The following is a 21,580-nucleotide window of genomic DNA, read 5'->3' as shown; positions in this document are numbered from 1 at the left end:
GCAAGAAAGTTACATTAAATTGGTGGTGTATGAAAGGGCAATTATCATGACAGACTGTGTCACGTAAGCTGAGGAAGGAGATGAGTGAGGGGCAGCGGGTGTTGAGAAATTGTGAAAAGGTTTTTGAGTAAACACACAGCTCTCCTGCTGGGAATAAGACACTGTTAGGGCTGGGGACTAGAAGGAGGGAGGTGTAAAGGTAGAAAGGGATAGTCAAAGGTGGGATGGTAGAAATGGAGATGGGGGGGTTAGAGGTTACTTTTAAGTTTTCTGTAAGAGTGATGGTTGAGGCAAGATGGACAAGATCACTACAGAAAAAGGTCAAGGAACTGAGACGTTAGAGTACTTGAGAGTAATCTACATGAATGATGAAATCATCAAGGTTTATACCAAGAGTAAGGTTGTAGGGTGTGGCAATGATCTAGGAGCTACAACTGTCAAAGGGCTGTGGGGTGGGGGGATGGCGCCTGGGTGGCTCAGTTGGTTAATTGTCAGACTTCAGCTCAGGTCATGATCTCATGGGTCGTGAGACCACCAGAAGGGCTCCATGCTTAGTGGGGAATCTGCTTAAGGTTCTCTCCGTCTGCCCCGCAACCCCGCCCCTGCCATTCACACGCATGCGCACATACTCTCTAATATAAACAAATGAAGGTATGAATCTTTAAAAAAGTTGTCCCCTTCAGAGGAGGTGCGAGCAGGGAGACCGAGTAGTGGTACGCGGCACGGTTATGATTCCGAAGAGCACCCGAGACTCTGGCCACTTTCCCAAGTAATCAGTTCATCATTCCCACCAATTTGCTACTTGCAAACTTCTGCTGCTCGGAGCTTGTTAATTCTATGAATACTCTTTCATGCCCTTTTTTTATTCCAACGAAGCAAGCTAGGCTCTGTAGGATGTGAAAGCCTAGCTCAAGTGTGAAGAGCTCCCAACAGAAATGTTGGTTAGATATACATACTTTTTTAAAAGTCCTCATCACCCAGCCCAAGAAATAGGATTTCCTGAATAAATGCCAGGGCAAAGGAGAAATGAAATCTAAATATTCCTTAAACTTTGAACTATTTGTGTGATTTTGCTATGAAAAGCCCAAGAAATCATAATGGTCATCTGCTCTGTTTTGAACTCTATGTAACAGTAATTCCACAAAAGGAAAATTCTCTGACTTTTATGTCTATTTTAGTACTTATTTTACACCCTTTTTTCATACTAAGGCAATTCTGATCATCTCCTATACAACTTAGTGACAATGTTGCATATTAAATCAACACTACAAACAAAGGGGAGTGGAAAACTGAGGGAAATTAGACACAATTTAAAGAGCCCATTGTTTGGCTTTTAAAAAAAATCTTTTATAAAGGTAACATAATAAAACTAATTTTAGAAACTCTGATAAAGGCATAAAATTCTTAATATGATTCTCCCATGTGGTAACCATTTTGAGTGTTTTGAGGTATGTGCCTCCTGTATACGGAGTGAGAGCCGCGAGATGGGGCCTGAGGCCTCTGAGAGGCATTTCTGTTGTACCTTCTCGATCTCTGCATTTTATAGTAATCCGAGCTCTTGTTACATTACGGGGAACATACATGCTAGTTGCTAAGGCATCATTACTAATCACAAAAGCTTTTGTCATAGACGAGAAATGTTTGCTTTAAAGGAATAGAAACACCTTCCGTGTGTCATTGAATGGTTTGGTACAGATGTACGGGGGTGACGGAAGCCAAAAAATGCACCCTCCGGTGAACCTGCAGTTTCCAGGTCCCGACAAGGTCTACTAGTCCAGGAGCCTGAGGGAACAGGGTGAGCTGGAACTAGGTACAGGATAGGTTCGTGGGGCCATTCCGGGTTCAAAGGTATGTTTAAACACGGATGGGATTAACGTGCCCAGAAAACCCAGCTCAATGTCTAGTAATGGCTTATTTCCATGAATAAATGTTTTCTTCCCCACTATTTATCACTGGATTCCGAGAGCCTTAACTGGATCCTCAGTCTCCCGATCTGTAAAACAGGTGGGCTACAAATGGAAAATGGTCTATTATTGGAATTCCAGTGGATTCTCTTTACGGAGGCTGTCACGATTGCCTTGCAAGGAATTCACCACACTATGAACTCCTAACCCATAAATCAGCCAATAAGGAATTTCAAAGCTTGGGAATAGGATTAACATTTCAAACCAGCTCTTCCTTCCGATTTGGTTGATCCTTTCCCAGAGAGCTTTTCATTTTAGGTTTTGCCTGTTACAGTCACACACTGCTAGGACACCTCTGCAAAACAGAATGGCGGGGATGGTGATGGACTATGGGATGCTATCTTGGGGAATAAAGTAGTGCTCCAAATAAATTATCGCTTGCAATAAATAACTAAAGCTGTTAGATTCGGTCATGTCATTTTATTTTTTTAGTAGCTTTTCTGTGATCCCTGCTCCTTTCTAATACAAGGGATATACCATTCAAACCTAACTTGGGTCTGCAACAAAGCTAGAAAGAAGAAAAGCGATCCATGACTGTGAGCTGTCACAACCCATCTGCACACACTTAGGAGGGGACCTTGTGTTTTCATGACAGAGAGGTGAGCCAGGGAAATTCTTAGCTCTGAAATGATCCCAGACTTATATAACCAAAACTCTCAGGAGTGTCGTGGTTTTTTTTTTTTTTCTTTTCTCACCGATATTCCTTAGTTCGTTAAACTTAGAAGAGCTGCTAGCCTATAACAAACAAAATCCACTCAACCAAGAGAACCAGGGTAACAAAGCACCCACCAGAGATATCTTTTATAAACATGTTTCATCAAAAAACTCTGTAAAACGGATTGCCTTTGCCATAAGCTATACTTCTTAGCTAAAATTAAATTTTAGACTCTACAATTGCATGAACCTCAAGGAATGTTTCCCAAACTTCTGTTACACAGAAGCCTGCCTTCGTCCAATGTTCATTCAACCACTGGGACAGGAGTGCAAACATTTACTGAGCCACCCGTACACCAGACAATTCATGTAAGTAATCTCACTGAACCCCAGGAATATGTAATACCCAATTTCTAAGATGAGGAGCCTGAAAATCAGAAACGTAAGATAACTGCTCAAGGCTACACGGCCGGCAAGCCATAGCTCAGGATGTATATGCCTGTGATGCCCGTATTGGGTTTCAGAGGTGTTCCCCTATTTTCTGGGACCTTCTGAACATGGAAAATAAGGCCGTCTGTGGTTACCACTGTAATTCCTTCTGCTACGTCTCCATAAATATGAGAGAAAATTTGTTGCATTAGCCATGCCTAAGGACCATTTACACCGTCCCTAAAGTGGTACCACTGAGGTGGGCTGTCTCCCTAAGACAGAAAAAGAACTCATCAACACTCAAAAGCTACCCCACGAACTCCTCAGCATTATCCTACCAGTTAAATGTACTCAGAGTCCTCACAGTTCCTGAGAGACTCATATGCAACTCCATCTTCAAACATTTTCAGAGGAGGAACCTGGGAACGTTTAATCTCACTATGTTTCTCTAAAACGAAATAATTTGTGCACAAATAAAAATTTTAAGACAGATTCGATGTCCTCTAAAAGTTGTCTTTAATTTCACTGCCATTTGGAGATCGATGAGAGGAAACGATACTGTGAAATAGCTTTTCCTGGCTCATTTATAAGGGAATTATAAGGACAGGACTCCTTGGGTTTAGTTTTTGGAAATCCCAAACATCAGCATTTTTGATTCTCAGTGAAATTAAATATAAAGGAAGAGATCAGCAAAACTAAGTCAAATTGGGTACATTAGCCCTTCCTCTCTCTTCAGACCACCAAAACTTGGATAGTTTATCTGCTAACAATTCCTCCAAAGAAATTTCAAGCATGTTTTCCTGCCAGCAAAACCAATATAAATTCTGGGGAATCATGACTTGATAAATTCATAGAAGACAGAAGACTGCCATGAATATTTTGGAAGCTTGCTAATATTTTGTAGTAACACTAGTAAAACCTGTTAACATAGTATATAACTAGGGTAACTCTGGGGGTAAATTTGTTTTAATTTAATTTAAATGTGACCTATGAGTATATATTTGTTAAATCTTACACATTGAGTTACACCCAGAGATCCCTTCCAATTAACATCTACTTTTCTAATACTGTTTTACTCGGTCTGGAATGAAACTACATAATGGATAATTACCATCCGAGAAAGTAAAGAGTCTAACGACCACAATTATCCACATTAATTCAAATTGCATGAAAAGAGAAATAACAAATGTTTGGAAGACTGTGCTATGGGGGAAAACTAAACAAGCCAGCACAAAGGAAAACCTGATATTAACAGAGGAAGGGAAATCATGTATTTTCTCCCATCGTGTGGTGTAATGACAATGGAGCTTTAAGTCTACTTAATTCGCTTCCTCAGCCATTACCAGTGGGGCACAGATACAGAGTAAGCAAATGAGCCCTCATTAGGGGATGTGATAACTAAGGGTACTCCAAAACTGTATTTTTTAGTCCCAGTGAGATATTTTTCAGTTTCAAAATATCTAGCTATGTACCTTACCATTTTCAAAAGCTGTCTACCTCACTGAACATACAGCAAATTGCTGTATTTTGACTCTGTTCACACATTCATTTATTATCTGAGTCATAGACCATGGAAATGTGACATTTTCCGCAGTTCAGTGAGATGAAGAGAAGGACCATTAAGTGGAGGCAATTAGAAGACACGAACTGTCATCTTTTACTGGTCAAGCCCAGTTACATCCCCAGTAGAATCCCAACGTTAACTTTCATAGGAGTAAGCCAGATAATCCAAGGCAGCGAAAAAGAAAATAACATTATCGTGAAAGATTCATCAGAAGCCCATGTCAGCTATTTGGATCATGAATACAAAAATAACTGTCCCCTTCCCCAGGTAGCACCCCTAGATTCCAAAGATGAGCCCCTGGCCCAGCAGTAGTAAGGAGTACTCACGGGGTCTGTACTCTCCTCAAGCCCATCACTGTGGACTTTCTTAAAAATGTAATGATGGATGCAAAGCTGAGGTTATTTATGACTTGCAAAAGGGATTCTACAGACCACGGGCATCAAATTCAAAACCCTCACTTAATATGTGAGGTGACAAAGGGAGGGGTCTGGGACGCCTGCTTGGGCTTTTATGAGACTGTTACATTACCAGGAAACAGTCTGATACTATCAGATACTTCTGAAATCTCTCTGTTTACAATTAACTCAATGAAGCCCAAACAGAGTATGGCCTTAAACGACGTGTAATCTAGCTTCTATCGAGGGGCTTGTGCTAAATAAAAATGCAGAGGCAGTGAGAACTTCCAGGAGCGATTCAGGAGAGAGAAAAATGACCGCAGACAAAACAATAACGGCACAAAAAATTCCTCTCATTTGAAATCAGAATGTCACAATGGAAGGGAAAAATGAACTACTACTACTATTTTCTTATAAAAGAAAATTTCAGTTAAAAGCAGGACTTGAAACTCAGTTGGTCAGAAAGCTTCTTTTAGCACCCATGAGAAAATACAACAAAACAGTCTAGAGGAACAATTTTCCCTTGACTAACACAGGATGACCACATATGATACGTAATTGCCTTGGGAAGGACTGTTGCCATCACAGCAAGAAAAACTCTGGAAACTCTAGGAGTCTGCCACAAGATCATATCAGAGGCAGGGATTCTGGAATTCTGTGGAAGACTGAGACTCACAAAACAGTTAAAGAAAAGTTCACGTATCTTGTAGGAAAGCCACTTAATGTTTCCTGGCCAGCACTGCCTAATATATAAAGATTACATACACACTGAGAACTTCTAGAAGGACGAAGAACCCTATTAGTGTAACCTGGGCCACAGTGATTAAAAAAAAAAAAAAATTAAATAGAATGATGAACTTCAGGCTACTGGGTTTTTTGTTTGTTTGCTTATTTGTTGTTAAAAAATACCTATTTTTGACTTTGCATTTCATTCAGCAGTACAAAGCAGTAATCCAAATTCGATAGTTTTTCTTGACCACTTGTCAAGTACACATACTGTGATGTATGGCGATGTAAGTCAGCAGGGCTCCGAATGAACGCATCACCATACTTAACATTATCATTTTAATATTATGATTATGCTGGGCTGCCTCTGCAAAATTCGTTAAGAGTCCTAGAGACAGGACGAACTTGGAATGGAAATTCTTTTTAGAGCAAAATTTCTCTGGCATGACACTAAACCCTTTCAAATGGGATCTTCCTATACAGAGAGAGTATATTTATATCGCAGGTCCCCCTGGACTGTGGACCCCTCATGGATTGTGGGATAACAGCTCTGCATGTAGCTTCCTGAAAGATCAATTTTCTCAATATATTGAATAAAACACTGGTTCGTGATGAAACGGCAATAGGTTGGGTGGCAAAAGTAAGAGCAAACAGAGGTTTAATAAAACTGAATAAAAAAGACAAATTTTTTCTATTACTGTAATACTTAAACTCGCCATGAAAAAGAATCTTGTTTTGTTTTTTTTTTTAATGTCTTGCTGCTAACTTTTAAGAACAAAGTTTAATCCGTACAAGTGTTATGAGCTGGCTTAGACTTTTCCCTCATGCTCCAACAAAAGTTTGAAAATGTAGTGTAGCCACTGGGTTGGGTGAATCCATATGCTAATTCATAACCTATGAAAGAGTCACCGATTCATTAAGAAATTAAATGTAGGTAACATTTAGGAAGTGTTAGTGTGCTTATAAAAGAGAAATGGGAACACGATGAACAATTTGTGAAGTAATTAACTAATGTGCCAGAAATGAGCAACTTGCTGAAGGTTATTTGTCAGGTTTTTTTCACAGTGGGCCCTGTTTTCATTTCCCCTGACTCGAACACACCATGGGAGGTTTGAGATCTCTTGGGCTGAGGCGTGCAGAGCCATAAAAAGGTGGGATTTAACTACTAATAAATGCTGTTGATTCAGGGTATCAGTGGGGGTCAGTATCTCATACTGCTGACGACACACTTTACATAGATCTTATTATGACATTGATGTCTTGGTAGAATTTCTTGGGTTATTGAATTTTGGACTTGATGAAGTCTATGTAATGTCAGCCAAGAAAATTATGCTATTAAAGGAGGGATTCCAACAGATTGTGTAAATGACACCTATACTTAAGGATTAGTTAGACATGGAAAGAGGCTAGATTGTATGTTTGTAAGGCTTCTCAAAGGTTGACTTAGGTCACCATTCAGGGATGTGTAACCATAATGTGTAACAATAATAAAAAAATTAGAAAAACAGCTAATTAAGTGTTGGGGGTTAAAGCAAATTAAAAGTCCAAACCAGCTAACTGCCCGTCTTCCTTCGGCATGCTTTTTTTTTTTTTACATTTTTATTTATTTGACAGAGACAGAGATCACAAGTAGGCAGAGAGGCAGGCAGAGAGAGAGGGGGAAGCAGGCTCCCTGCGGAGCAAAGAGCCCGATGCGGGGCTCGAACCCAGGACCCTGAGATCATGACCTGAGCTGAAGGCAGAGGCCTAACCCACTGAGCCACCCAGGCTCCCATCAGCATGCTTTTTTTTATGTGAGCTGTAACCAACACAAGAACCTGCCATTACACCAACCAAATCTCACTATGGTTCCATTTTTAAATGAAGACAAAAATGGCAAATCCTTCCCTCTCCCAAGTGGGAGACTGACCACATAAAAAGGCTATTGTACACATGCTTCTAGATTTACCATAAAAAAAACCCTTTGTCAAATATTCTGACAGAAAATGCTAAATAAAACAATAGGAAAGCCTGACCTTTAAAGGAGGTAATCAAACCATTTAAAACCTGTTTGCATAGCTCCTTGTTGGAATATTAGCACAAATGAGGGGAAAAGGGCAATGATGGTAAACCTTTCTGAAACTACGTGCCATCCGATAATCTTGTCTGCTGATTCATTAAATGTCTGTAATCTCGTGGTGTATCTTTACCAGTGACATGCCTGGGCCACTTGCTCCCACACTGTTGAATCCTGACGGTAGAACCTAGCACTTAGAGGCTAGTCGGAACCTCAGAGTACCAATAACCTCGGGGAAGAAACTGCATTTCATTTTCATTTTGGCTCCCTAACACTGCCAAGGCAGAGGGGTCCCAACCATCAAAAAAATAAATAAATAAATAAATAAATAAATAAGGTCTGACTCAAATCTAATCAGAATTGTTTCAAACACACATGGAGTCCTTCCATTTCTTTACTATTAGGATTCCTCTCCTGTCTACTTCCTCTTTTGCATGTTTTGATGGACCACAACACCAAAGCGACACTAGCACCCAGCGGCTTATAAAATGATGGTCTCTGTGTGTCCACACAAATGTTTGGAAGACTGTGCTATGGGGGAAAACTAAACAAGCCAGCACAAAGGAAAACCTGATATTAACAGAGGAAGGGAAATCATGTATTTTCTCCCATCGTGTGGGGTAATGACAATGAGCCCCCAGAGATGGAGACGCCCTCACCCCTCCAAAAGCAAGAACCATGCAAATTGATGAACATCACCAGAATGTGTTAGAGATATTGGAAAACAAACAAACAAACAAACAAAAACCACCCCTGAGGTCCAAACTCTGCTAGTCTCGCTAAGGTTTCAGAGGTTCGAGACAGATCCTGTTAGTGACGGGTGGTAAGTAAAATGATGAGTTGTGGCGCCTGGGTGGCTCAGTGGGTTAAAGCCTCTGCCTTTGGCTCAGGTCATGATCCCAGGTTCTTGGGATTGAGCCCCACATCGGGCTCTCCCCTCGGCAGGGAGCCTGCTTCCTCCTCTCTCTTTCTCTGCCTGCCTCTCTGCCTACTTGTGATCTCTGCCTGTCAAATAAATAGGTAAAATCTTTTAAAAAAAAAAATGATGAGTTGTGGCGGGGAAAAGAGCCGCACCTCAAAATCTGGAGAGGAGGCAGACCGAAAGAGATTCCACAGCACATAAACTAAAATGTTGCTCTGCAAGGCCTCTGTGTGAACGGAAATCACAGCAAGGTCCAGGGCGAAGAAATGTACTGCGCAAAATCACTCATCACAGTTCTGTTGAGCTCTGCCCTCAAGGCTAATTATCAGTTTAAATAAAGTCCTCACGCCTAGATCAGAGACACTAGCAGTTCCAGTGTTTCCTGAGCCTGTTCCGTGAAATTTAAGAATTGCCAGATTCAAATATCCTTGTGGCATACAAATGCTTTGATTTATTGACAGTGCTACTGGGAGCAGAACTGTGTTTGAGCAAATACTTTTATTTGGGAATAGAGGAGAACGAAGAAACACTGAGTTGGCTGGGTGGCGTCTCTTGTTGGAGGGATATGAGGAACGCAAATGTAATAAACAGCTTTCCTAAATGTGCTTTCTTGATCAACCTAATGTCTCTAGCGCTAACCACCCCTGTAACCGTCCATCTAATCAGAGAGAAGTAACACGAGTAACAGGGATCTCAGAGCAAAAGGAGATGATAGCATCAAAACCTTACTCCGTTTCTTCAGCAATCATGAGAGTCGCTGGTAGGAAACAATCATTCCCTTCTGGAGAAATACGTTCTTTGTATTCCTCAAAATAGCAGGTGTGACTAGAGCCTGCATATTATAGCTCCAAGAAGTTGTATATGGGTCTACGGGTCGGCATCGTTTCTCTTCGCTCCGCCTACTACTGCAGGATGAAACTGTAGAAAACCGGAGGGAAAGATTCCCCAGTGGCATTGCCCAAACATGGGATGGGGGCTCGGGCATACATCGAGGCTTTGGCTGGATGAACCCCCTGTAACCCACTCGTGTTATGCAAGTGGAGCCACTCGTTTATAAGACTTTTAAAGCACTCCAACTTGCAGCATTTCTTGCTATGACTGACAACCATTTTCCCATCATATTCAACGTTACTGTTCCATGACATAGAAACACAGTCTTAATGTGATCTGCTAAAGACTGTGGTGCCATATATCCAATATATATTATTTAATACAACTGGTAAATTTCCATCAGGAGGCACCCTCAACCCACCCCCATCCCCAAGGACATTCAAATTGTTTCCCTAGATGGCATTTTCTTACAGTGAGTTCGGGACTAAAAATAGCATTGCCAGGCTGCAGAAGTTGGGGAGGAAGAGTTTATGCCAATCCTTCCGGCGGTAGATCAACTACTAACAATCAGGACTCTGAATGTAGGACAAATGACTGTAAACTCCAGCCACCATACGGAGCAATGTGATCACTGTTTGTGGCCAGATTCTAGCCTCGTACCTTACAGAGGTTCCCCGGATAGCTGGTAATTGATTGGCTGACAAATCTAGACCATCTCATGCCTCCAGTTCTCTGGTAGTTGAGACGTGCGAAGGGGCTTTCTGAGACCAGAAGTGTCTGTTGGGGGGTAGCTTTCAGATCTCTACCTTAAACACTGTGATACAGTAAAGAATGTCTCGGCTCCCAGGTCTCTGGGAAGCTCGACTTCACTCTTCTTTGGGGCAAACAGCCCGCAGAGAGGTTCTTACATGAGCACTTGTATTACAGGGACTCATCACGTCGTGGACAGGAACCAGGGAATACTTTACACAACATTTTAGAGAATTCTTTAGCCAAACAACCAAAACACTGTTGTTGTTGTAGCCTTGCTGATTTTGTGGCCAGATGAGAACAATGGATTTGTTATGCACAGGCTTTTTTGTTACAGTGTTTGCTATATATAATGGAGTTTTACCAGTTGGAATCCCTTTTCTGAAAGTGATCACTGTCACTTTCTGGTGTCTCATCGTCAATTATGAAAGTATTGTGGGATGATTCATACCCTCCCCTTGTTAAGCTTTTTTCATCCTCTGTCTTGTTGTCTAAGTTGTTAATGGCTTGGGGTTGTTATTTACATTTGACATTTCCAAATATCTATAAGAATTTTGTTCTTGGGTAAAAATGGACATGACCTCTAATACTGGCTACACCTGCTCTACGCTGAGCCAGAATTCCTATCCACATCTGGGGCCCTTATGGAAAGGGGCATTCTATATTACGGCTACTGGCTATATGCAAAATCTACCCAAGAAATCAATTGAGGCTTTCCCAGCAGTTCAACATCCAGACTGTCAAAAGCAGTTAGCATCAGAGTATCTGATGAATAACTTAATCAAAATTTTAGCACAGACGTGTTATCTATTCACACATTCAGCCTGGGCAAAACACATTAAATGTATTAGTCAGGGGCCTGCCAGTTATTAACCTTGCTTAAAGCTATTATAATGATCAGAGAAATGCTTTCATTTAAACTTTCCCTGTTCGGAAGTCACAATTCCCTTTAAGTGGGGTAACCACTGAAACCAGTACTGCTGCCTTCAAGTTTTTTTGTGTATCGGTAACACACTTTTTTTGTTTTTTTTTTTTTAGGCAGGGTCACACCCAGCACAGAGCCCAAAACAGAGCTTGAACTCACGATCCTGAGATGACGACCTGAGTTGAGATCAAGAATCGGACGCTTAACTGACTGAGCCACTCAGGGGCCCCTGAGTAATTCACTTCCTTAGGTAATCTGAAAACGTTAACACTCGAAAGGATCCATAAAGGTTGTAATTGGGCCCTTTCACTTATTTTACACATTCAAAAGGCCTGACACAAATAGTATGATTTGTTTTTATTTTTTTACATACATCTTTATTAATTAGTTGAATATTTACTAAAAAGGTAATTTTTGCTACACAGTGTTGTAGGACTAAGGGGGAGGTGGAGAAAGATCAGTTACTACTTACAGAGTATAAGATTAGTAGGTAAACTATTTGAAGACACAACTTTCATGGAAAGGATAATAAGAAAAAAGGGCCTGACGGGCTATTTGTTTCTGCCACATTGTGGACTAAAATTATACAAATAAGAAGGGAGGGACTAAAAGCACTGTCAGCTCCAAGACATGAGACTCACTGGATAATTACACAAAATGTCGCTAAAAGGTCTTATTTGCTCAGTTCTATAAAGCTAGTAAGCATTACCAAATATGTTGCTAGAGCAATCTCCAAAGGTATTATATGTTCAGCATAGGACATATATTTAAAACAGATTTATTTTGGGAATTCCAAAATAACTAGTCCCATAATAGCAACAGAGCAATGAACATAAGACTGGCTTCTTCCATTTGCCTTTGTGTATGTGTGTTGTGTGTGCGCGTAAGTACGTGCGCACGTGTGTGCACGCATGAATTACCCCCCTGCATCTGGCTTTACTTGCTAAAATTCTTCTTCCTCATTCCTGCCAATTACTTTATTCTTTAGCTCCAAGAGACTGGCTTTTTTCCTACAAATATGAATTTAGCTTCTGAGTTAAAGCCGAGAGATACTCTTTTAAATACGTGCCCCATGACCTCTCCTTTGGATTACTTTTTCAACTTGGCCTCAAAAACAGAATATGGAGCCAATCTCGCTCTATTTAGCTACAACTACTATTGTCTGCTTGATTTCTGAGAAAGCACCATCCTCAGTCATTCTTCTACCTAAGAAACTATACCTTCATCCTGAAAAATTTACCAATCTGGGCTACATTTTTACAGAGACCATAAAGAGAAGGCACTTGACTGTGAACGTACAAACAATCAGATTTATCTAATTTCATATTCAAATCCTGCCAAGCCAGATTTTCTTTCACATTTGAATGAAACTTCCATGAAATGGAGAGAGAACTGAACATGTGAAATAATCTGTGACTTGGGAAATGTATTTTGGGTTTGAAAATTATGCTGGTTCACTGGTATTCTGAAGAAATATCGAAGATGAATACAGCTAGATATGGTTTATTTTTCAGTACAGTAAATATAATGACCTCGACCTCAACAGCACCAACACAATAATTAAAAGCCTCTTTAAAACGATGGGTATTAAGGAGGGCACTGGGTGTTATATGTAACTAATGAATCACTGAACACTACATCAAAACCTAATGATGCACTATACAGGGGCTAAGTGAACATAATAAATAAATAAACAAAATGTAAAATTTAGCTCCTTGAGCTAGCAGAGCCATTCATTAACAAATAAAATGTGCTTGTTTTCTCTGCTTTTCTTTCCCTAAAATAATTTCATTTTCTTTATATTCCATTTTTAGTGATACCGCTCCAAAGTATGTGTATATGCATTTAATTACCTTTATCATTCCCTTAATCTGAAACGAAAATGCCTATCAAAAATGTTTAATTTCGGGGTACCTGGGTGGCTCAGTGGGTTTAAGCCTCTACCTTCGGCTCAGGTCATGATCTCAGGGTCCTGGGATTGAGCCCCGCATCGGGCTCTCTGCTCAGCGGGGAGCCTGCTCATACCTCCTCCCCCGCCTCTCTACTTGTGATCTCTGTCTGTCAAATAAATAAATAAAATCTTTTTAAAAAATGTTTAATTCCATGGCCACTGAAAACAAAAAAGCCTGTTAGATATGGGCACCAAAATTGGGAATCTAAGTTTTTGTAGTCAACCGTTTTCTAACTTTATATTAATATAAACAAATCAAATTCAATACTTTGTGAATTAACTGAAGTACATAAAGAAGCTAAAGTTTTAATTAGATGTTAGAATTTGTGTCTACTAGTTTTGTAGGGGTGTTATGTATGATGGCTACTGGTTATACGCAAAATCCATCCAAGAAATCAATTTTGATTTAATAATGATCACATTCTTCCATACTGGATATTAATAGTGTTTGTGGTTATTTTAAATCTATTTCCTTTTATAATGGGGTCCATCCCCCTTCCCTAAACAGTTTTAATGTTTAAAACCAGGGCCCTCCTTTTAACTCTATTTCAATTTATAAGCTTCTATGACAATAACCCTAGAAGTTACATTATATGAACTTGCTGATCTATAGATTTGACAGAACTTGAACATTGTCCATGTTACAAATGTTGGCTAAGAGGATATTCGTCACACTGAGTTGATGGAGGAGTTCATCTAAACTTTAACATCCTTCCTATATTAGAACATGGGCTAGAGCTGTGAGGTCGTATCACTGAAAATTAGACCTGAAATCGTCACATGTTAAAATCTAAGAGAACAAATGTGTACAAGAGTTCGCTTGCACTTGACTGCTAAGTGTACGGAGCTTCTGAGGCCTTTTAACATAAACCAACCCCCCACCCACAGTCTGAAGTTAAAACATGTATCAGAACTGACTTTAATTCACTCAAACGATGTAAACTAACCTTCCATTAAACCACGGTCTATTTAAGCCCAGTGCCTAAACCCAGAAAATCCTCTGCTGTCAGAAGATCCTACTTTTTATGATGCTTCCTTGCTTTGTGAAAAACATGTTCATTTTTCTCAACCTCAGTTTAACTGTTGGTAAACTTTATATGGCTTACCTAAAAATCATTAGTCATTTCTCAAATTTTTGACTAATTATCTTATTTTTCTAAAGAGGTTTTGTGACTAACATAACATAATTTAAAAAAATAAAAATAAAGAGGTTTGGGGTTCCTAAAAATATAACATTAAAAACCAGGTTTTTAGGAGCACAGTATTTACTAAAAGCATTTCCTGGTGGATTGTTTACTAGTTGCAAAAGAAAAAAAAAAGCAAGAACTATACAGTGGAAAATCAGACAACATCTTGATTGGATCATCAAAATTAACACGTGTGATAGGAGAAGAAACTTGTAACTTTGAGGTATGTGTAAATAATCCAGTAGAGAAGTCAAAATCTGCCCCCGCATTTCAGATTTCAAGACAGACTGGGCCCCTGGGATCAGTAAGACACGCTACCTCATTCCCATGGCATCAAGCTGACTCTCAGAGAGACCTGCTTTCTGATCTTGCATCTAATTTGCTATGGTCACACCAAGACCATCAAACAAGGCAGTAAAATCACTCCTGTAAGTCCTCTCTAGAAGCTTGTGGATAGAAAAGTTTACTTGTCAAAGGATTTCTACTTGTCTTCATGTTAGTGCCCCCAACCCAGACACAACTCAAGCAACACCACGCACTCTGGAAACGGAAAAGTAGTGTTGATGAGAGGTTAAGTGATTAGGCAGGTAAAAAGACTGCCACTAGTTCTGGAACATTCCAAAATCAAAGCAAAATGCTTTTGGTTTAGCTTTGAGTTTATTCTGTTTCTAGTATCTGCTATTACTCCTTTATTAAAACAGGTATTAGGGTGTTATTAATATTTTCACATTTAAGAGCCTTGATTTTCTGCAGTTAATGTTTATTTATTTCAACCAGTTCTGAAATATGTATTATGAACAGCTTTATGCTATTAAATATTTATACTAAGAAGTTTTGAGGAACTCTCAAAAGCTTATGTGTAACTCATTATTGGTAAAGAAAAACCCAAGGTATGAACAAAGTTCTCGATGCATAATGAATAATAATTTCCTTACAGTTCCAGTAAGCCTTAGTTCTATCATCGACAAAAGTAAGTATGTTATGAAATAATGGCTAATTATGATTCTCTGTGCCACAGATGGTTTCTCACTGCCACTTGAGCCTACATCAAGTCTGTCCCCCGTGGCAACAAGACAAAAAGGGGGGGGGGAGGGTGCGGTGCAGGAATTCAGAGATAAATCATGGAAAATAAATTACTATATAGCAGTCACGACATGGAGGTATTGTTTCTTTATGCAATGGACAAGAGGGGGAAGAAATGGTAAAAAAATGAAAAACTGAATTTCAAAGAAATGGAAGGATGTACAGGCAGAAATTCCCAAGTATACAAAGAAATACAAGGAAATAAAATAAGAGAGCTTTCCCGAGAGTCAGCATTTTCCTTCCTCTCAAGAAACAGTCCTTCAGAAATATAAAGTCAATTTGTTTGCAAGAGCAGAGTGAGATGATCAGCATCAGATATTTCAGATAAAGGACAAAGTGCATATGAGTTCATGGTTTCTGACTTCACGGTAGGGGCGGGGGTGGTTCTCAGTGCTATTCAGCAATCATTTTTCTTGGCCCTAGATCAGTGGTTTTCAACCCGAGCTACCCATTAGCATCAGCTGCAGAGTTTTAGAAAATATTCATGCACAGACCCCCCCCCCTTTAGATAGTTTGATAGAATTGGTTTGAGTGTAGCAGAGCGACTGGAATTTTTTTAAAGGTCCCCAGGTGATTCTAATAGGTAGCTAAGTTGAGACTGGCTATCCGACTAGGAGTCAGCCAACTTTTTTTGGTAAAGGGTTAAGATAGTAAATAATTTTGCCTTTGTGGGCCCTCAGGCCTCTGTTGCAACTATTCAGCTCTGCTGTTGTAGCATAAAAGCAGTCTGAGACTAAGTAAATGAATGGGTGTGACTGTGTTCCAATAAAACTTTATTTACAAAGACAGTTTATAGCCTGGATTGGGCTCATGTGCTGTGGTTTACACAGCCCTGGTCATTAGACCGTTTCCACGCCCCCTTTCCCAAAACAGCGGTTTCAAATCTCCACCCATGCCACCCCGGGGCTCTGTTTTTCAGCCGGTGACCTCTCAGTCTGCTTCAGTGGGAATACACAGGGCATTTGGCTGGAAATCCCTCAATTTTCTTCTCCATCACCAGCCGGCTTCGTATACCTATGTCCATCTGCATCTGTCCTCATCTCTTTGGCTCCTATTGTAGCAGTGGGCTCCCTCTTACCAAGGTCAATCTAATCCTTTCACTTACACTCAATTCCGTCAGTCTCTTCAACTCCTTCTGGACCCCATTTCCTATGTTTTTAATTCCTTCCTCTCGACTGGCTCTTTTCCTTCCCCTAACAAGTAGATTCAAGTGTCTTAACCAAATAACCCCAAAAGCATTCGTCCCTCAGTCCTATGTCCTCCTCTAAATACTCACGTGTCTCCTGTTAGAAATGTCATACCCACCGCCCCTACTTCCCCCTTCCCATTCACCCTCCTCAAGTCACCCACTACAGTCTGGTTTCTGTCTCCATGACTCCGCTGAAAGTGCTCTTGTCAAGATTACTGAAGACCTTCCTATGATAGAGTCCTAGTTCTTGTTTGACTTATTTTCTCCGAAGTATTTGACATTGCGGGCTCTTCTGAAATCTTGTGCGATCTGCCTCCATTAGTTCTGCTGCTGCTGCCGGCACTTGCGCGATGGTATTCCCTAATATTATTTGACAAACGCTCGTCTCTTCCTGTGCTACATATTCTCTCAACTATTTCCACGCCAGCAACCGCCACCTACACGCAGGAGCTCCCACACTGTATCCCTAGCTCACATCTTTCTCCAACTCCACGTTCATATTTTCAAGGATCTATATAGCAAGCTCCACTCGGGTACCTTCCTTCCCGGGTCTGCTTTCTCCTTTACTCTACATCATGGTTAACAGCTTCACCATCAGACCAGTTGCCAGAGGTAAGATTCTCCCTCTCCCCCCGGGCCCCCGCATAACCCGCCGTTGTGCACATTTTAAAAAGCGTCTGTACGGCAGCTCCTTCACTGACGTCTGTGTGTGGTGAGTGGCGAGCCTACATGCTGGACCACCCACGGGGGTCCTGCGTTCTCTCCAAATCCAGTCGGCCACCAAATCCTGATGATTCTACCTCTGAAACAGCTCACGAGTACACGTCCCTTTGGCCAATGTCACTGCCGATGCCCTAAGGCAGCCCTTAGTCATTCCCCACCAAGATGATTTTCAGTAATGTCCTAATAGATTTTTTTTTTTTTACTTGCCCATGTCAGTAGTCCTCACTTCCTTATTTTTGCCCCCTCCTTAGGTCACCGATGAAACCCGTTTTCTCTTTGCTACGTCGCACTTAACAGAACTGCCTACAATGTTTCAGCGGTAGAACTGCCATGGTTTCATGTAAGAGCAGTGCGATCCTCTCTTTTTGGATGAGGCATAATATTTCCTGTCACTTTTTGGTCACAACGACACAAGATGCGGACATTACTAAGACAGATTCTATCCTGATGGCATCTGGGCACCATACTTGAAATGATAACGAAATGGGTGATCAGCATGGGGAAGGGACTCCAAACCACCACCCAGGAGGAGTAGTAAGAGGTGGAAAATCTATCCTGGAGAAAATTCAGACTCTTTGCTGGATCTTTTTCCCTATGTGAACTCCAGGGTTCAATGATGTCAATCAGACATTCTTCCTCCTTAATGAAAACACAGCTTCTTTTCCTTAATAGGAAATGCTCACTTAAGGTTCCTTTTCCTTTAATGGGAAATGCTCACTTAAGGTTCCTTTACCTTAATGGGGAACGCGTACAAAGTGTCCCACATTTCCCTCACAGCTTGCCCATCACAGGGAGAAAGAAAGCCCATCGATCTACAATGCTGATTCCTCCTGCAAAGTCTTCTTTAGAAATGAGCTCATGTTGGCATTTACCTACTTGCCAAAATGATGGTCAATTCGAACGGTAGGCTGTGAATTTTTTACATCAGTTCCTTAAATGTAATACCAAATGCCCTCATTTTCTTGAGTGGCGACACCTGACATATTACTTAACATGACTTTTTCCTCACTCTAACTTAAAGGTTATTGCCAAAATTAAAATTATTGTTGCAAGATTTAAAAAAATTCAACCTTCTGGATTCTTGACCAGTAATTATTTCCTAGTGATAAGCTTCTGTCCTGTCTGGTATTCACCTTCCCAAAAGTATGCTTCGTATATTCCATTCCCTCCCATGCCTGCACAGTGGTTTCAGAAAACAAGCATTTCTTTCATTAAACACCTACCTTTGTATCTGGCCCTGCTGAGGCAGTCTGTGGATCTAAATGAGGTTAATTAAAATCCTACATTATTACATTCTCTTACCTTAACTTACAGATCTGAAGAACAAATCCTCTTTCCTATCCTTTATAATAATAGCAATGTATTAATGAGTGACAGATTTCACGAATATAGTGATAAATCCAAATTTTGCCTTTGTAAAAATCATAAAGCCCCTGCATTTATTCAACAAGACCACTGCCATGGCCTGATAAGAAGCGGACAGTGACCAGGGCTGGAGGTTTCTTCTGGTGACTGATCGTCTATGGTAATGTGAAACGGACTACCCGGTTTGCCAAATGAATGGGCCCTTTGTGGTCTTCGTCTTCTCCCACCTCTTTCCCAGCCCGGCCTCTGAAAACCGGGGCTATGAAACATCTGTCAACAGTCTCTCTACACACCTGGCTTTGCAATAAATTCAGGGAACAGGAGAGAGCACAAGTATTTATAGATTAACCACTCAGGCCGACTGGGGACCAGGTTTCTCCAGCCATGGTAATAGCCTCCATGAAGGTTATCTAGTAGGAAGTCTGACAAGCAGTTCTCCCCATTATAAACATCATAGCCTCTTCTGAAAATACCTGCAACTTGAAATGAAGATTACAAAGTATTCCTAGATTAAGTGCTCTCCTGTAATCGATAACTAGGTCTACTGGTAAGAATGAAATCCTTGCTCTGAGAACTGTACTGTTCCTGCCTATATTTAAATGTGAAACATATTTTTAAAAAGCTTTCTAGTTTGGCCTTGTGTTCCTAACTGAATTGTTGTCTACACTGTTTACATATTTCCTGGGAAAAGCAGGAATGTGCACACAGGGAGAGGCTGAAATGTGCCTGAAGGAAAAAGGGTAGAGACAGCAAATGTGACCTAGTTGAACGGAAGATAAGGAACAGAGATAGTTGCAGAACTGTCTTTCATGTCCTAGAGTTCATTTGAGGAATAGGTCTCCTTCGTTTATTTAGGAGGAAACATGGATACATATATATTGAATTGCCAAGCAGGACAGCAAGACAGAGCATTCTATGATATGCTATGTAAACTAATAACCCAAATGTCATCATATGCGCAAAAAAAAGTTTAGTGGATCTTTGATTTTATACCAAAAATGTTAGCCTCAAGCAATTAACTAGCAATAGACAGAACTTTCCCTGGAAGTTGATTTGTCCTTTCAAATGAGATCTTTCCATCAAAAACATTCTTCCTCATCACAGAAATCTGCAATAACACATACACAACATGTTTTATTTCATTCACATCGGATGAAACCCGATGCTCAAAGCATGAGCACCGTGAAAGGCTTACCGAGGTGTACAGGTATCCCTCGCTGTTCATTGCCAAATACAGCTTGGTTTGAACTCCTTGGATAGCCACCACTCGAAGACCCACAGGGATGAGGTTAAACAGAGCTGGAATCAAAAAGAATGCGAAAGCGATGTCATCATTCTGAATTCCATAGCTTTACAATGTTCCCAGCAGGTGTGGCCCTCCAAAAGTAATGTGTGCTGGGTAAAACGATGTCTGTGTATTTACACATAGATAGATAGGGCCTCTTCTCCCTTTTAGTGTGCTCGGTGTCTGGCTACAGTCGCATGAGTGGGGCTGTGCCACGGCCACATACTGTTAGACACCCTGGGGAAATGGGAGACAAGCCCGTGGTTTGTGTAGTGTCGGAAGTAGGGAATCCCGATGCTTTTGGAGAGCTACAGTTTCAGGAACTGGTCTATATATTAAATGGCTTTATCCTCAACGAACTATTTTAAACCGCTCCCCTAGATGACAGCTAAAATTCACAGACATGGTTATGATCTACCAGTTGGGGAGAGATTCCTAGAATCTTAGAAAAGATACTAGTCTAACTCCCTCATCTAAATTATCTGTATTATTTCCAATGCAACAACCCAAAAATAAATCCAGGCCTTGAAAAAAAAGTCATTTTGTAGTCTTATGTTCCCAGAGTAGTATTTCAGTATTTCTTAAAGAACCAACATTTTCCAAGATAGGGTTGGGGTTGGGGGGGAAGTGCCTAGCTTTGCGCATCTAGTAGCAAAGGTGAAAAGAATACCAATAATGAACTTAAGAGGTTTGTTTGTTTATTTAGCAAAATAGTTGTAAGTAGGCAGCCAGCTGGTACCAAAGAGGCCTTCATTTCTCCATTTGAAGGTTTGATTGCGTGAAACTTACACCCAGCCTCTCCTCACAATCACACACCACTCACTGGAGAAAACCAGTGGGCGTCCTCCCCCTACCAGCTGTCTACTCCCTCCTACACTGCGAATAAAAATAAAACAGTACATTTTTAAAACGTAGTGCTTGCCACACACATCTTTTGAAGCTAGCCTGTGCACCTTTCAAGAGTCATAGACCAATGCTGATGATTGTTGCCTTGGTGTGTAAGTTTACTGAAGAGGATACATCGGTCTGCTATCATTTCTGTGAACAAGAAAGTCACCATGTGGGTAAGAACAGCTTTTCTGAGATCTCTTACCTTGATGCATATCTATCCTGCTGCAGTAGGTGGGGCAATATGGGTGAAAAATATTAGTGAGGAAATGAATACTCCTTGGGGGAGCCTCCAATGTATATTTCCCTTAAAATCAGGGTGTTACCAGAGAGGAGCGAGGACATATTGTACAGTTCAAAATACAAGTGTTCCCACCACATGCCACTGATGGCACCTCGTTCAATGCTCATCGTATTAAAAGCTGTGCCCTTCTGTTATGTGAGGTAAAGGAAAGTGATCGCACAGATTGCAAGCCAGGATCGCATGCTATATTTGACAATGCAATGCACAGGAAAGGAGTCTGTCTCTTTGCTTATGTATATATCTCTTTCTGTTGATGATGCCTTGCTTGCAGAGGTGCTCAACACACATCTGCGGATTGACAGCAATCGGAATGGTGACAACATGACAACATGATACTTTTGGAATGCGACAGTTCACAATCCCATTACATAAAAGTTCTTGTTTAAAAA

The 21,580-nt window shown here is 40.7% G+C and overlaps 1 protein-coding gene across 6 annotated transcripts in view; it reads right to left on the bottom strand.

The window, feature by feature from the left end:
* Positions 1 to 21,580, bottom strand: part of FGF13 (fibroblast growth factor 13) — a 493,670-nt gene that overhangs the window by 39,657 nt on the left and 432,433 nt on the right. For all 6 annotated transcript variants that reach the window (XM_047716160.1, XM_047716157.1, XM_047716163.1 and 3 more), the window contains one exon: positions 19,910 to 20,013. In XM_047716160.1, coding sequence (XP_047572116.1) covers positions 19,910 to 20,013 — 104 coding nt within the window. The remainder of the gene's footprint in view (positions 1 to 19,909; positions 20,014 to 21,580) is intronic.

This window comes from Lutra lutra, chromosome X (assembly GCF_902655055.1).
Source record: "Lutra lutra chromosome X, mLutLut1.2, whole genome shotgun sequence".
Taxonomy (NCBI): Eukaryota; Metazoa; Chordata; class Mammalia; order Carnivora; family Mustelidae; genus Lutra; species Lutra lutra.
The sequence above is the reverse complement of the archived record's forward strand: the minus strand, read 5'-3'. Positions and strand labels throughout refer to the sequence as shown.